The sequence below is a fragment of the Ptychodera flava genome, chromosome 19 (assembly GCF_041260155.1).
Source record: "Ptychodera flava strain L36383 chromosome 19, AS_Pfla_20210202, whole genome shotgun sequence".
In the NCBI taxonomy this organism is placed as follows: domain Eukaryota; kingdom Metazoa; phylum Hemichordata; class Enteropneusta; family Ptychoderidae; genus Ptychodera; species Ptychodera flava.
The window spans coordinates 402,314-421,704 of NC_091946.1; the positions used below are offsets into that span (position 1 = coordinate 402,314).

At 34.8% G+C, this 19,391-nt stretch overlaps 1 protein-coding gene across 1 annotated transcript in view; it reads right to left on the minus strand.

Moving 5' to 3' along the window:
• Positions 1–19,391, minus strand: part of LOC139118317 (tyrosine-protein kinase RYK-like) — a 202,722-nt gene that overhangs the window by 111,562 nt on the left and 71,769 nt on the right. The window contains exon 6 of the mRNA XM_070681571.1: positions 4,851–4,992. Coding sequence (XP_070537672.1) covers positions 4,851–4,992 — 142 coding nt within the window. The remainder of the gene's footprint in view (positions 1–4,850; positions 4,993–19,391) is intronic.

The following is a 19,391-nucleotide window of genomic DNA, read 5'->3' on the forward strand; positions in this document are numbered from 1 at the left end:
TGACACATGTATTGATGAAGGTGGATATCTTTGATAGCTCATTTCAGGATGGCCTGACCAAAAATGGAAAAAAATTTCGTAAAAATACAGATTTGCATATTTCATCAGACTATATTAGTCTATAATAGCAAATAAACGAGAGTTAATTACATTCTAATTAAAGTAAACAAGACTTGCTTAAATCAAGATTTACGTCATAAAAAAACAGCATATCTGTCAGGTTATAAAATCTTGAGCTGGTTATCTTTTAATATCAGTATTTCGTCCTATTAACCAAGCACATTTTAACTTTCAAATTAACATTGTAAGTAAGTTCTGTTGAATAAGTTGAGACTGTACGTACTCAGAGAAAGCACACTAAAGAGACAAATGTTTGAAACTTAAGAAGTTCAAGGTCATCAAAAGCATTATAAGGAATCATGTTACACTTTCATTGCACTGTTTACACAGATTGCATAATTGCTATAAATAGCACATGAGGAATCTTACAGCCCAGCTTTACCATAAAAACCCTATCACTTTGACCACTCTTTTAATTGACCACTCTATTTTTTCCTCCAAAAGTAATCTTATTTTATCCTTACCAAGTCAACCATAAATGGAAATTAGAACTTTCTCTATCTCTATTTGTTTGACCACCCTATCATGACAAACTATTATGAGCAATTTCTTTTAGATAACATAAATGGTGGTTCAGAATATATCAAAGTTGGGATTCAGGAAAGTTGCCTTTACATGTTTTAATCCTTAATTCACTATGAACTGTCAAAAAAAGTTTAACTTTCTGATAATTCCACACTAAATTATTTTGGCTTTGATGATTTCCTAATTAATTCAATTATTTAAAAACATATTAATTATTTTTTTCTAGGTGAATTGATAGGGTTTTTACAGTACAAGAATTACATACAATGTAAGTCAAACTTTCGACCAAAAATGACAAAAAAATTCCTTAAAAATACACATTTGCATATTTCATCACAATTTGAACAAATCTAAGTTGGGTTATCCCTAGGGACCTGTATACCAAATAACAAAGCTGTCTGACCAGCGGTATGAAGAAGAAGATTTTTTACCAAAAACACCTTTTTTTGGCATTAATTTGCCTATTTTCAACAATATCAAAAAATAAAAAAAATAGTTTCTCAAAATCATATTTTTCATCTACACAACAAATATCAAATCAGTAAGTACTGCGGTTCTCAAGATATTTGAGTGGACGGACGCCTCACAAACGGACATACATACATACATACATACATACATACATACATACATACATACATACAGACTGACGACGGACGCCGGACGGATACCCATCCCAATAGCTTCTATAGACTATAGTCTATAGTAGCTAAAAAGCACACTGAAGAGACAAATGTTTGAAACTTAAGAAGTTCAAGGTCATCAAACCATTATAAGGATCATGTTACACTTTCATTGCACTGTTTACACAGATTGCATAATTGCTATAAATAGCACATGAGGAATCTTACAGCCCAGCTTTACCATAAAAACCCTATTACTTTGACCAGTCTTTTAATTGACCACTCTATTTTTTTCCTCAAAAAGTAATCTTGTTTTATCCTTACCAAATCAACCATAAATGGAAATAAGAACTTTCTCTATCTCTATTTATTTGACCAACCTATCATGACAAACTATTATGAGCAATTTCTTTTAGATAACATAAATGGTGGTTCAGAATATATCAAAGTTGGGATTCAGGAAAGTTGCCTTTACATGTTTTAATCCTCAATTCACTATGAACTTTCAAAAAAAGTTGAACTTTCTGATAATTCCACACTAAAATTATTGTGGCTTTGATGATTTCCTAATTAATTCAATTATTTCAAATCATATTAATTATTTTTTTCTGGGTGAATTGATAGGGTTTATACAGTACAAGAATCACATACAATGTAAGTCAAACTTTGACCAAAAATGACAAAAAAATTCCTTAAAAATACACATTTGCATATTTCATCACAATTTGAACAAATCTAAGTTGGGTTATCCCTAGGGACCTGTATACCAAATAACAAAGCTGTCTGACCAGTGGTTATGAAGAAGAAGATTTTTTACCAAAAACACCAAAAAGGCATTAATTTGCCTATTTTCAACAATATCAAAAAATAAACAAGCGACCTAGCGGCCGATATAGCTCCGCTGTGTTTATGTAGAGAATAATTATTTTTGACACATGTTGGTGGAGAAGGTGGAAATCTTTGATAGCTCAATGCTATGGCCAGAAAAAAGTGGCTAAAATAAGCTGCAAAAATACACGATTGAAGATTTCATCATATTTTGAATATATCACATCGAATCATCTCTAAGAACATGTCAACCAAAGCTATCCGATGAGTAGTTTTTTGAGAATAAAATTTTCTGACAAAAAATGGCAACAATTGCCCCCAAAAATAAAGATTGCAGATTTCATCATAATTTCAAAAGATCAAATTTAGTTCATCTATAGAAACCTGTATTCCAAATTTCAAAGCTGTTGGACCAGTACTTTTTGAGAAACACATTTTTTGACCAAAAATGGCAAAAATTGCCCCAAAATTACAAATTGCAGATTTCATCATTATTTCAATAAATATCATTTAGTTCATCTGTAGGAACCTGTATACCGAATTTCAAAGCTATCAGATTAGTAGTTTTGGAAATACACATTTTTTGACCAAAAATGGCAAAAATTGCCCCAAAAATACAAAATTACACATTTCATCAGAAATTCAATATATATTACTTAGTTCATCTATAGAAACCTGTATACCAAATTTCAAAACTGTCAGACCAGTACTTTTTGAGAAATACATTTTTTGACCAAAAATGGCAAAAATTGCCTTAAAAATGCAAATTTGCATATTTCTGCACAATTTGAACAAATCTGAAATAGATCATCCCTAGGGACATATGTACCAAATATAAAAGCTATCTGACAGGTAGTTTTGAAGAAGAAGATTTTTAAAGATTTTTTTACCAAAAATGACAAAAATTGCCTTAAAAATACAAATATGCAAATTTCACCACCATTTTAACAAATCTGATTTAAGTCACCCTAAGCAAACTGCATATCAAATTTCAAAGCAATCGGACGAGCGGTTTCAGAGAAGAAGATTTTTTAACCAAAAACACCAAAAAATGCCCCAAAAATACAAATATGCAAATTTCACCATGATTTGACCAAACTGAAGTGAGGTCACCCCTGCATATAAAATTTCAAAGCAATTCGACTTGTGGTTTCAGAGGAGAAGGCAATTGTTGACGGACGACGACGGACGACGGACGCCGGACGACGACGGACTACGGACGACGGACGACGGACGATGACGGATAATCAACCTATTTGATAAGCTCTGCGTCGCTGACAGCGGAGCTAAAAAAACTAGTTTCTCAAAATCATATTTTTCATCAACACAACAAATATCAAATCAGTAAGTACTGTGGTTCTCAAGATATTTGAGTGGACGGACGCCTCACAAACGGACATACATACATACATACATACATACATACATACATACATACATACATACATACATACATACATACATACTGACGACGGACGCCGGATGGATACCCATCCCAATAGCTTCTATAGACTATAGTCTATAGTAGCTAAAAAGTGAATTTTAACTCATTTTTCAGGGTTTCCGGCCTGTGGCCGGGAGGGGGAACACCCCCTCCCAGACCTTCCCCCACGATGACCGCTTTGTGGTCATGGCAGCTGCAAGCCGCCTACTTTTTCATTCTGGCCCCTTACTTCAAAACTTACTGAAACCCTGGTCAGTACACTCATTCGTGGAATTACCATGATCATTAGTGACGAATGTAATTTTATTGAGATATTGCGACAATCACACTGTGGCAATTTAGAGGTGAGTATTTGAATGACGTCTATTTGACCTTGCTCTGCCTGCCATTTCTCAACTCACGTACATGCACACTACAGATAGTGATTGACATTACTTCATCAAGGTCAGTTGACTATAGGACCCTGACTCCTACTTACTCTTTTTGACTACAAAGAGTAAACTGAAATTATGAATAAACTGTAATTATGACACAAATATTGCGCGCGTCATTGTAAACATGTTTTTATTCTCCAACTGACAAATCGTGTACTCTCCAGTACGCGTTAAAGCACCCATGCAAGCAATATTTCGCATATTTTAGCACTTGTACTTTTAGCACTTGTACTCAGTTCAACACTCAGTTCCTCTTTTTTCGCTCAGTTTGACGCTTACTTCGTAATTTTCAAAGCTCTTTGATGCTCTCGTTGTCATTTCCAACAATCAGTTTGATGCTCACTTTGTCTTTTGCCACACTCAGTTTGACGCTCACTTTGTCGCATTTCAGACCCTTACATACCTGCAGTGTGCACATTGCCAGTTTGACTTAGTTCCACTGCAGTCAAAGTCAATCCTCTGGAATATATGTTGACTCTCTACACAGGGTTGGTGTATGCAAAGTCTACTTCTGAATTTCCAGGTGATTTTTGTCATTTCAAGGAAAACAGCCCCTTTCTGACGAGCATGAAAGTTATCACACTAATTTTGTAAAGTTTCTGTCATATAGCTTGCAAAAATGGTTCTAATTTCTGACACAATTGAAGCAGTCAACTGTGTGATCTCGATTGTGCCTGCTTCAATTCAGTTTGATGGCCACATGGCACCCCTGATGTTATACTGGTGTATTTTGGTATGACAGACAGACAGCTGAACAGAGTGATAACATTGGCCCCCTAGTGTGAATCCGGCACAAGGGGGTCAACAAGTGAGAAAAGTCTTTGCCTCAGTTTCAACAACAATTAATAATTCTTTGACCAACTGGTATATTCTTACCTGACTCTGTCAGTGGATTTCATTGACTGTACATAGATGAATGCTACAATCATTGCTATCAGAAATATTGTTCCACAAACAACACCAACAGCAATGTAAAACACACTTGTGGAGGTTACAGTCGATGGTTGGTTTCCTGCCACTGAAAATACAAACCAGAAAAAGAAGTTTGGTTGGCTCTCTCTCATTATGTATCACCCTGCATATATCTTTATATTTCGAGAATACTCCAACAAAAACCACATCATCAGCAAAGCCATTTATATTTTTTGAAAACATCTGTACACATCTTCTGAGTCAAGTCATATCCTCTCAAGGGATTTTTCAAATTTTAAGAAAGACAATTTCATAAGGGACCTTGAAATGGAATCATGGAAAGATGTTCTTTGCCATGAGGATGTTAATACTGCATATCAGATTTTCTGTGTAAAATTTTGTATCATCGATTCAAAAAATGCACCAATTAAGTCTGAGAGTAACAAGTCATCGTTGATGACACAGTCCCCACTTGTTAATGGGTACTTTGATTACAAGTCCTCAGAGAGGATAGAGTCTGTAACCTCCATAAATGTAATAATCTCCACAAATGTAATATCAACGACAATTGTAACACCAGACATGAACTGCATATGCTCACGTGTTTTACAACAGGTTCATTAATAGTAGTGCGCTTAACAGAACAATAAGATATATGTTATCACCATATGTAGAAGGTTTTTTTTTCAACTTCGCACAGTACTCTCAGAGATTAATCACTAATTACAAAACTTTATTTAATATGCAAATGAGCTGTTCATTAACTTGACACTTTTAATTGCTTTATGGGACAATTAGATATCCATCAGATCAACATTTGTAGCACGTTTTATTTAATTTAATGCTGTAATTTTAGAGTAATGTCACTAATTACAAAGTTCATTAAATATGCAAATAAACCCTCATTAAAATTAACTTGACACTGTTCAATGATTCTTAGCACAATTAAATATTTATCAAATCAATATCTGTAGCACGTTTAACAAAATTTTTGTGGCGAAATTTCAGAGATATATACCTAATTACAAAGTTTATTAAATATGCAAATGAACTCTTAATTAATTTTACACTACTAAATGCTTTATAACACAGTTAGATATCTGTCGTATCAGTATGTGCAGCAGATTTCATCACATTTGATCCAGTTATTTCGGAGTTATATGACTAATTATAAGACTTCATGAAATATGCAAATGAGCTAATTATTAACTTGACACTGCTCAATGCTTCTCAGTACAATGGGATATTTATCAGATCAACATCTGTAGCAAGTTTCATCAAATTTAACGCTGTAATTTTGGAGTAATATCACTAACTACAAAGTTCATTAAATATGCAAATGAAGCCTTAATTAACTTTACACAACTAAATGCTCTACACCACAATTAGATAACTGTCGGATCAGTATTTGCAGCAGATTTCATCACATTTGGTGCAGTTATTTTGGAGTTATATCACTAATTACAAAACTTCATAAAATATGCAAATGACCTATTTGTTAACTTGACACTGCCAAATGCTTCTCAGTACAATTAGATATTTATCAAAACAATATCTGTACCCAATTTCACTGACTTGGGTGTCGTAATGTCAGAGTTATATACCTAATTACAAAGTTCAATAAATATGCAAATGAACCCTTAATTAATTTCACACTACTAAATGCTTTACACTACAGTTAGATATCAGTCAGATCAGTATCTGCAGCAGATTTCATAACATTTGGTGAAGTTATGTCGGAGTTATATGACTAATTACAAACCTTCATAAAATATGCAAATGAGCTATTTATTAACTTGACACTGCGTAATGCTTCCAAGTATAATTAGATATATATCAGATCAATATTTGTTGCAAGTATCATCAAGTTTGGTGCAGGAATTTCAGAGTTATCTCACTAATAACAAAAGTTCATTAAATATGCAAATGAGAAGATAATTGACATGATACTCACAGTATCATCATAATGTTCTTAGATTGTCATCTGTGAAAAGTTTCATGAAATTTTGTGCAGTATTTCTTGATATATGTCTACACTGTCATTACCGTCTCCATAGGGAAACCATTATACGGAAAAAAACAATATTGCATAACTTCATTAATATGCAAGCCACACTAACCAAAATCTAATCAGTTCTTGCAAGTAGCATATGGTACCTATGTACCAAATCTGACTTGAATCCGTACAGGCGTTTTTGAGTTATCGTGTAAACAGACAGACAGACAGACACACACACACACACACACACACACACACACACTAACACACACACACACACACGGACAGACAGACAGACATCGCTATGACATTAGCCCACGTGTTTACACATGTGAGCTAAAAATCAACCACAAATGTAATAAAACAGTCAACCATTAATGTAAGAGCCCGTAATCATAAATGTAATAAACAAATCAACCATAAATGTATGTATTATATGGACTGATTTAGTCATGTATTATATGGACTGATTTAGTCCAAAATAAAGTGAAATAAAATAAAAACTCAACCATAAATGTAATAATTTGAACTTGTATGTGATAATTTATTTATCAATGCCCTGAGTAAATAATAACTTTAATAAGACTAGTGTAATGTTATTGCATACTTTCCTGAAACTAGGTTTCCTTTCCGAAACACTGAATAGAATATTTTGAGAACACTGTCAGAAGATGGCAAGGTACCGATCAAACCGTTAGATAAAGGAAGCAGAACGCAATTCAAGACACTGATAATTACATAATAAGGCAGTGTCAAAATAACTCGTCAACCACTGATACCACACAAAGTTTATGACAGACGACTCAGAACAAATAACAGAGAAATATACAACCTTATAACAGAAACTTACGACATAAAACATGTTGACGAGAAAAACATATATTACATTTCAATCTAGTAAAACAATACGAACACTACCTTGAACACAGTAGAACAAATAAGACATCATAACATCTCCAGTGAGGAACAAACTTCAAGTGGGACAACATAGGAATATAGACAATCTATGGATTATTCCACACAATTTATCCACTGAAGACGAATTTGAGGCGACTGATAAAGAAATTATCGCAAATTTTCGAAAAAAACGGCGTTAAAGGATCGCTATGTTATGCAGTCTCTTCCACTCTGGAGTAGAGACTGCACTGACATTCAGATTGCAGCTGTGTCTCGCCGTGGCCAATCAGTTCTATACACAAAACAGCGAAACGTAAATACAAACACACTAAAACGCAAATAATCAAGATATGAATAATGTGTGTTGTTGCTTTCCTTAGTACATAGATAAATATTTAAGGGATAGTTCCTCAATTGCAATGACAAAATAGATTTATTACATTTATGGTTGACAAGTATTACATTTATGGGTAATTTTTTTTATTACATTTATGGTTACCATTTATTACAATTGTGGTTGGTGTTTTTATTACATTTATGGTTGATTTTGTTACATTTATGGGTGATAATACATTTATGGATGCACTTTATAACAATTATGGTTGATATTACATTTATGGAGATTATTACATTTGTGGAGGTTACAGAGTCCTCTTCATTAATTAGGTCTGTGATAAAAATACTTTGATACAGATGGCGCTCAATGGCCAAGAATGAGTTCTATGGTGGTGAAAACATAAAACCAATGTAGGCCACCATCCTAAAGGTCATAAAATGAGTTAACAAGGAATTAATCAACAGGATGTTGCAAAACATTTTTGCATACAATCCTAACACTTAACAGATTATCACTGGTACCATATTTCATAAAGTTTGATGCAGTATTTACAACACTATGAGATCCACATCTGTATAAAGTTTCATCAAATTTGACATTGGATTTGTGGCTATATCACTGTAATTAGGAAAGTTAATTACATATGCATTTACAAATTATTAAAATGACACTGATAAATGTCTTTTTCAATGTTAAAGCAATGTGAGCTTAACGTCTGTACAAAGTTTCATGAAATTTGATGCAGTATTTCTTGACATATCAGCCTACTTACGAAACTTCAATAATTGACATGTTACTGCTACATGACATGAAACAAATTGACGAGCATATGTATGAAATAGGTCAATGTCCGTGTATCAACTTTGGATGATACTGGTGGAAATATGTCTGAGTTATGGCTCTGTACATTAGAAATTTGTAACAAAATCACCGCCATGCAGCGATATTTGATCTTACTATTAAAACATAGGGCCAAAGTCCCTCAAGCTACTATAGACATGGATACAAAATTAAGTATTTCCTGACTGTATGAAATTATCTCACCTAGGTCATCCTAGGGACTTGTAAACCAAATATTAAAGCTGTCTGACCAGCGGTTTTGAAAGAACAAGCAACTCAACAGTTGACAGAGCTCTGCTGTGTTATGTAGAGGATAACCTTTTGTGACACATGTATTGATGAAGAAGGTGGATATCTGTGATTAACAGTGTAAGTGAGTTCTGTTGAATATGTTGAGACTGTACATACTCAGAGAAAGCACACTGAAGAGACAAATGTTTGAAACTTGAGAAGTTCAAGGTCATCAAAAGCATTATAAGGAATCATGTAACTTTCATTGCACTGTTTACACAGATTGCATAATTGCTATAAATAGCACATGAGGAATCTTACAGCCCAGCTTTACCATAAAAACCCTATCACTTTGACCACTCTTTTAATTGACCACTCTATTTTTTTCCTCAAAAGTAATTTTATTTTATCCTTACCAAGTCAACCATAAATGGAAATTAGAACTTTCTCTATCTTTATCTCTATCTCTATTGACTATTTTGAGCAATTTCCTTTAGATAACATACAGGGCACAATAAATGACGGTTCAGAATATGTCAAAGTTGGGATTCAGGAAAGTTGCCTTTACATGTTTTAATCCTCCAAGATGGTAGGCATTTCACTATGAACTGTCAAAAAAAGTTGAACTTTCTAATAATTCTACACTAAAATTATTTTGGCTTTGATGATTTCCTAATTAATTCAATTATTTAAAATCATATTAATTATTTTTTACTGGGTGAATTGATAGGGTTTATACAGTACAAGAATTACATACAATGTAAGTCAAATTTTGACCAAAAATGACAAAAAAATTCCTTAAAAATACAGATTTGCATATTTCATCACAATTTGAACAAATCTAAGTAGGGTTACCCCTAGGGACCTGTATACCAAATAACAAAGCCGTCTGACCAGCGGTTATGAAGAAGAAGATTTTTTACCAAAAACACCTTTTTTGGCATTAATTTGCCTATTTTCAACAATATCAAAAAATTAAAAAAAACAGTTTCTCAAAATCATATTTTTCATCTACACAAGAAATATCAAATCAGTAAGTACTGCGGTTCTCAAGATATTTGAGTGGACGGACGCCTCACAAACGGACATACATACATACATACATACATACATACATACAGACTGACGACGGACGCCGGACGGATACCCATCCCAATAGCTTCTATAGACTATAGTCTATAGTAGCTAAAAAATCAACACGTACATGTATGACATAAGTCAATGTCCATGTGCCAACTTTGAATAAGATCAGTTGAGACTTGCCAGAGTTATTGACCAAGGTACTCAGTATTGGTATGCTAAGAGGGCGGCACATGTAACCTCTCATTTAACTGGAAAAGTCAGTTGAATAGTATGATTCCGCAGAGTCACCAGTGAGAGATCTTATCGAATTTCCACCAATAATGGCTCTCGACATGAAACAACCATAACAAAATTGCCACCATATTGGACCATCTCATGAAACAAATCAATGTGCATATGTATAAATAAGTAAATGTCCTTGTACCAACTTTGAATAAATTTGCTTGATACATGTCTGAGTTATGGTTCCGGACATGAAAAAATCGGGAAAAAAATGGCCACACGGCGGCCATATTGGATTGTATCATAAAATAAATATTTATGCATATGTATGACATAGGTCAATGTCCTTATTCTAAGTTTGAATAAAATCAGTTGAGACGTGCCAAAGTTTTGGCTAAGGACATGAAAAAATTGTAACAAAATGGCTGCCATGCAGCCATATTGAATCATACCATGAAACAAATTGAACTACATATGCATGACATAGGTTAATGTCCTTGTACCAACTTTGAATAAATTTGCTTGATACATGTCTGAGTTATGGCTCCGTACATGAAAAAATCGTAATAAAATGGCCGCCTAGCCGCCATATATATTGGATCGTATCACAAAATAAATCACCGTGCATATGTATGACATAGGTCAATATCCTTGTACCAATTTTGAATAAAATTGGTTTAGATATACCTGAGTTACGGCTCTGTACATGAAAAAATCGTAACAAAATGGCCGTACGGCAGCCATATTGGATCGTATCACAAAACAAATTGATGTGCGGATGACATTGGTCAATGTTCTTGTATCAACTTTGAATAAAATTGGTTGAAACATGTCTGAGTTTTGGCTCCATACATTAAAAAAATCATAATAAAATGGCTGCCTGGCGGCCATATTGGATGGCATCGCAAAACAAATCGTTGTGCATCTGTATGACATATGAAGTAATCCTCGTACCGAGTTTGAATGAAACCACTCCTTGCATCTCTGAGATATCTGCGTGAACGGACGGACGCACGGACGGACGCACAGATGCACGCATGCACGCACGCATGCACGGACATGACAGAACCTGTAAATCCCCCCGGATGGTGTCCATGGGGACTAAAAAATAGAAAATACCGCAATTATACGGTGTCGCTCACATTTGATCAAAATTGGTACATACCAGTATGGGTACCAAAGATCAACAATAAATGTTGTTTCTATCTGTTCAGAGCAGGAAAATACTACGTTGATGTTATGACAATAATTTCTACACAGCACAACCAGAAAATCAACAAGAATGACAGAAGTTTGACATACTGCTACAGAGAAATTGATGTTTTGATCAAAAAAAGGGAAAATATTGTCCTAAAAACACAAATATTGAAATTTCACCACATTTTTTACAAACAGCTTCTCAGCTTGTCAAAAGATGATCTGCAACATTTCGCGAAATCTATCAGCAATATAAATCACTGGGCCATAAGTAGTTACAGCACGCAATCTTATTTGCGCTAGTGATATGGATGTACATTGTATTTCAGACAGCATCTAACTAAAAAAAATTATAAATCTGAAAATTTACTTAGTAAAAAATATTAGCACAGCTTTTCTCATTTGGAAAAATTTTTTTTTAGAAATTTACAGTTGTAAAAAAAAATGTTCACAATTTCATTGTGACCACCCCCTCCCAAGATCTAATGGTCCGTCCCTTAGTTTGAGCAGGTCTGTTAATATGTAACAGTTCATAAACAATGACAGGAAATGACTACAGGTCAGTGGAGTACCGGTATCCTGTTTCAGCCATTGGTATGCGACCACTCATGAACATTTGCAGAATTTCCCTTTTTCTTACCTCATTTGCACATTTTTGACACTGATGTGTTCATTTGAACAAATTCACATCTCAACCCTTACATCTACCTGTAAACCAAATACTGAGACGGTAGCTTTGGCGGTATGGGAGCCTTTGTGTGTGACGGACATACATCCCCACATACCCACAAATATACAGACATGCAAATCAATTCAGCTTATACGATAACCTCACATTGGTATACCAAATGTGAGTAAAAATACCGCCAATGGCGCTTGGACATAATGTCCGCCTGGTATTATCGGCATTTATCAACAACCCCACTCACTGTGAATTAGACAGATCACTAAATCAATATGCAACATATAGCTGAAAGACTATTTTTCACATTGCAATTTTGAGCCCATTTTGTGAGAAAAGGGACATGTATATGTATATGGAGAAAAAAGCAAATGGTTTGTTGAGTGACAATCATGTATGCATCTCTTGAAAAATTTTGGGGTTATAAGGTATAACAGTAGTGTAAGAATAATGAGGTTAGAATAAGTTAGTAAAGCTAAGATGACAGTAATTAAGATTACAAAATTATACACTAAGCTAAGAAAATCTGAATGAAATAAATGTTGAAAGTAGTAATTGAAACTAAGATGAGAATAAACTGAATTACTGCTAAAAGTCTGGTAGAAGGCCGCCACAGGAATTGGTGGTGGTGGAAACATAAAGCCAATCTTGCCTGCCACCCTATAACAAAAATGGTCTATAAATATTAAAGTCAATTTAATGGGGCAAGATGATCAAGTAGGGCAGCAAAGTCATGGTCATCTTTTCGTCTAATACTCAAGTGTAAGTTCATGAACTTTACATAAGTCTTGCTAGAGGTTTGTGGCTAATGAGCAATAACTGCAATTTCAGATCATTTGAGAGCAATCCATCCATGACAGCTAGTTCTATCTAAAGGAGACAAACTTCTCAAATAATTTTTGTTCCCTGGAATTTCCTGTGAGAACACACCGACAGATGCTACAGACAGTTGCTGGTGCTAGCTTGATAACTAACCTAAAACTTGTAACTTCATTGTCTAAGAGTAAAGACTGTAACATGTGACCTCGTGGATACTTAATCTCTGGACTGTCAATGTCAAAGTCTGTATATTGACTCAAGATGAATACTTGATTGAAGAGAGCAGATGTGAGATAATGTTGGGACACAACAATAAAAATCTTCAGGAAGGTATAGTTGTCTCAGGCTGTTGTCATGGGACACAAAAAAATGTTCCTGTGTAGCATGGGTCAGTCCACTTTCAAAGCATCACCATTATCAATGAGAAATGAACTGAAGTCACAAACAAATCTTATTTCCATGCTAACACACCATGTTTGAACGACAATACAAATCTCTGCCACTATATCATGTACATAGTACATTTGGTCTTGAAATCAATGTGCGTATAAATAGATCAAGTAGTTAGTCATGTGACTAAGTCATATGACAAATGCCTACGGTCGTCTCAAATGTGAGAATCTAAAATGTGAAATATGTTTTTTTTTTATCACTTTTGCTGCCCAAAAGAGCGTGGAAATCTCTGATACTTCGAATCAGCCATCCTGCACATTTCTAACATTCATCAACACCACATTTCTGTTCTACAACTCATAAAACAGTCCAAAATGCAGGATTAGTGTACCGTCCAAAACTACATATAAGAAAGACCCCTAAAAATCAATTATTCAACCAGATATGAACTGAAAATGCTCAAGTTTCATTATATATTGCATTATATGTAAATTTGAACCTCTGCCACATGTTTGCAACTTCATTGAAAGTAATATGATGAGTATAATGAACATTATATTACCATGCCCTGCCTGTCGCATTTTGATTGGTCGAGCTGAACCACGTGACTGACCACAAATACACAGTAATGGTCTGTTTATATGCCCGTGAATATGAATAATAATATTAACAACTCAAAGTATCATAACTTTACAGCTCAAGTGTAAATCATAATCAATCACAAAATAAAATGGAGCACTTGTGGGCCAAGTTGAGATACATTTTTCTGAAAATATCTCCGGATTTGCAAATATTTTACAGCGCGCATGACAGTGCGTCACGTATTGCTCAGTTCTGGGGCCCAGTTGTCGTTCACTCCGAAAATATTTGCAAATTTTGACGGTTTTCTCTGGTTCGATGATAATATAATGGAAATAACAGACTCCGCTCTGACCATTAACGTTTATTTATGGGCGCGGGCTCGAGGAAAGCAAAATTAATAGGCTCGGCAAGCCTCGCTCGTTAATTTTTGGCTTTCCTCTCACCCTTGCCCATAAATAAACGTTAATGGTCAGCGCGTCGTCCGTTATTTCTATAATATTCACTGCCGATTAATTCTAAAAGTTCATGAAGTATACAAATATGTAATTAGCTGAAATAAAAATATTAAAAGTTCTTTAAATTCTGTCATTGTATCACCACTTTATATCGCAAGTGTAATTACCTTTGGCCAAGTCCTTTAAGCCATATATGCAGACCTGTGAAAGCTCATTAGATATGCAAATTATAAATTAGCTGACATGAAAATGTGAAATGACTTTTGATATTGTTTTAACCTGGTATAATCATCAATTTACATAGCATGTTTTGCCAACTTTGATCAAGTAAATCCCAGCATATATCCATAATTAGAAAAGATCATTGAATATGCAAATTAGGAATTGGCTGAAGAAAAACTGCTTAATGATTGTCAATAATGTTGTATCATAGTATCTTCAATATAAGTAGCAAGTTTTGTCAACTTTGGTCAAGTCAATTCAGAATATCCCTAATTAGGAAAGTTCCTTAAATATGCAAATTACAAATTGGCTGAAGAGAAAATGCTTAATGACTTTCAATAATATTGTATTATAGTGTCATTGATGTACATAGCAAGTTTCATCAATTTTGATCAAGTCAGTTCAGATATATATCCCTAATTATGAAAATTCATTTAATATGCAAATTAGGAATTGGCTGAAGTAAAATGTCTTTTGACTTTCAATAATGTGATATCACAGTAGTTTCAACAACTACAATCGAGTTGATTCAGATATATATCTCTAATTAGGAAAGTTCATTAAATATTCAAATTCGGAATTGGCTGCAGTAATAATGCTTAATGACTTTCAAGGATGTTGTATCATAGTAGCTTATATACATGTAGCAAGTTTTATAATCTTTAGTCCAGTCAATTCAAATGTCCCTTATTAGAAAAGTTCATTAAATATGCAAATTAGGAATTGGGTGAAGTTAAAATGCTTGATGACTTTTAAGAATGGTAATTATAGTATCTTCAATATACATACCAAGTTTGGTCAACTTTGATCGAGTCAAATCAGATATACATCCCTAATTAGGAAAGTTCATTAAATATGCAAACTAGCAACTATCTTTCATGTCACCAATTAATGGTTCCCACTACTGATATATTTTGGTGTGATCAACATTTGTAGCAAATCTTGTCAAATTGTGTGCAGTCGCTTTTAATGTATATCCGTTTTTTCTAAAATCATTAATTATGCAAATGAGCAAAAAGTATGCCACACCCACCAAAAACTAATCAGTTCTTCCCATTTGCTAACTGAATCTATTTACCAGATTTGATTCTGATCAGATCAGCTGTTTTTGAGAAATTGGACCAACAGACAGACAGACAGACAGACAGACACACGGACACACAGACAGACGACAGACAGACAGAAAGACATCGCTTCGACATATGCTCACGTGTGTGAACACGTGAGCAAAAAAGGGGGTTAGCAATTTCCCAAAACTATCTAACTGCTACTCCACTTAACTCCATTTTTGTAATCAGAGCCTTTAACACAATCTGAATATCTGTACCAAAAATCAACACAGTCTATTCAGTGTTTTTTGACTTTTTGTCATTTACAGAAAATTTCCCCTGTCCAACGTCAACTCAACCCTCACAATAACATGATGACCTTCGGTAATGCGGCCATATTGGATCATATCATGAAACAAATTGACCTACATACGTATGACATAAGTCAATGTCCTTGTACCAACCCAGTTAAAGCGATGTATTCGTTGCTTCGCTTCGATAAAGTTTGTATGTGCAATGTGTGATAGTGAGCGTGCGTGCGTGAGTGCTTCACGAACTCTACAACCTGTGGAGCGGTCTCAGTCAGAAAAATGTAACAACTTAGCCGGCTATTGAACCACTCTTTTTTGGGAGTGGAGATTTAGCCGAGCGGTTCTCTCTGTGGCCTCTCCGCTAGGCGACTGATGCCGTATGTTGTGGGTAGAACCCGATTGAAAACTTGCCGTATTTGAATAAAATCGGTAGAAACGTGCCTGAGTTATGGCCCAGAACATGAAAAAATTGTAACAAAATGGCCACCATGTGGCCATATTTGATCATATCGCGACGTACCGTAAAACAAATTACGGTGCACATGTATAATATAGGTTGATGTCCTTGAACCAACTTTCAATAAAATTGGTAGAGATGTACCTGAGTTATGGCTTCATACATGAAAAAATAAAGTCAAGGACACCATGTGCTCACATTTGGTTTGAATTGGTCCATTCAAGAAATGTTTAAAGCCCCAGTATTAGTAACTTTTAACCTTTTTTTAAGTTCGAAATTACATGTTATTCTCTCACATTCATCGTGAAATGTTGTTCAGTGAAGAAATAAGCCAAATTTGTGCTCCTGTAGTTACGTACAAACGCTAAATATTGCCCGACCGAGTTGGATTGCTGCGCGGGTTTGTTGACAACTTGTAGGCTGTGCACGTGGCCGAGAACGCCGATACTGATGACATCATCGAGCTTGCAACCGTTCCTTGGGCCATACCATGCCACGCCGCACTGCCTGGGCAATCGGCCACAGTCGCTGGCTGAATGACCTGCGAATGATTTTATTTTGTTCTTCTCTTTTCAAATACGTTCTGCTACTGTGTTTCAGAGGATACAGAACTTTGGCAGAGAAGCCTGACATTCTATACTGGTAGGCTACAGTGTGCGTTATATACGGATTATTCAAACTGCAGTCGGCAGTGCACCGATGTGCGCACCCTGCAGTTGGTCACTCAGGAACTCCCGGTACTGATGTAAAATCAAGACAACACTGAATACACTTAGCTCACTTCTGTCGGCGGGCTGGGCATGCAAACCATGCGACACAGTATTAATTATGGTCTACTTTCACATACTGAGGATGTCATTTTAATAAAAAATATGAAAAACATTGTTAAAAGTTACAAATATTGGGGCTTTAAACCAGAAAAAAAAATGAAGAAAGCAAATAAGGTCTCCAACTTAGGTACTGGAGGTCATCTTTAGGAACATGCATATCAACTTCTATAGCAATGGGACAAGCAGATCCTAAATACATACGCAAATGTCAACAACAAAAAATACCGTCAATGACGCTGTACCTTCTCTAATGTGTGGCCAGGTCAGGTAATTGGTTGTTGGCATGGAGTTGTTAGTAAATAGTTGATGATGTAGGGGCATGAGGTGGGATATGGACCCAAAGAACCCAAAAGATGATTAAATACATCAATCAAAAAAAATTCTAAGCTACAGTATAAACTGCCTAAAGATAGTTCAATGTGGAAAAAAAGTTAAATAATTCAGAAATAAGAATTAACAGTCCAAAATAGTAATGACGCACTTCCCTACTGACCTGAGTGCATGTGAAATACACAACCTGGCATCTGTAAATTAAATGTATACCAAGTGATCATTTTAAGTCACTTTTAACTGTTTTTTTATGGATTTTCCAAAGAGTCCTGTGGAAATGATGAAAAACGCTTATCTGGTCTTGTGTTTGTAAAACCTCATGGCTGATAATTGTCATAGTATTAAAAAAAATTGAAAGTGAAGAAATTACTGTTTTTAATAGGCATATTTTCCTTGAAATACATGACCGTGTAAAGAATATATGCTAAAAGTGTTTAAGAGTAAATTTCTTCTCAAAAAATAATTTAATCTGTGACCAAAGGATTTTTATTCTTTGAGTTTACAAATTCACACATTGCAATTTGTTCAATCATCTTGTGCAGTGCAAAATTTATAAAATAGCGTCAATGACACTGTAGCTCCCATCCTGGACTATTTAGTGTTTGTTCTCTGGTCAGATATTTGAACATGTGTGAAAGGGATAAAGTGCATGAAGTGAAAATACTTAAATGTAATGTACTGGAGACAGTGAAATATGTTTAATGTATTTATTCAGAATATAAAATGGAAAAAATACAGAATTAGATATATCGAATACTGTGATACAACCATTAACTCAACAAGTCATTTACAATGACATAGTCCCCACTTGTAAAAGGAGTATTAGTCTCGATGGGGCAGGAAAATGTGGTCATTAAGAAGTATCACTGGAGTGTATATGTTGAGATCTATGGGCACATAGGTCTATGTCGTTGTTCCCAATTTGAAACACATGAGGCATGTCTAAGTTATGGTTCTAAATCGGGAAAAAAGATCAGACCTCTAGCAGTATTGGCCAGCCAAGAAATACATATGCGCATTATAAATGAGGTACAAGATGTGACATCTTAAGGTCTAATATCCTATCAAAATTGCAGGGTATAGAACTTGTGGTTACTGAAATATGCATATATATGTATAATCAAGGTCAAAGGTCATCGAGGTCACATGACATTTTGAAAAAAAAAATTATATTGCTAATTAATCCCTATATGCCAAAAAATCAGATCTCTAGCTCTATTCGCTTGCCCAGAATTAGATGTGTACATAATTAATGAGGTAAAGCGTTGTGTTGTCATAAGGTCACCCATCCTACTAAATACAAAGGACATAGCACTTGTGGTTACTTATTTATTGACATAAACATATATTTTAGGTAAAAGGTCATCGAGGTCACATGACATTTGGTCAAAAAATTTCTCTCCTATAGTTATCCCTATATACCAAAAATCAGACATCCAGCTCTATTGGCTCGCTCAGAATGAGATATGCACATAATTATTGAGGTACAGTATGTGGCGTCATAAGGTGTCCAATCATACCAAACATGAAGGGTGTAGCACTTGTGGTTACTGAGTTATGGAAAAATAT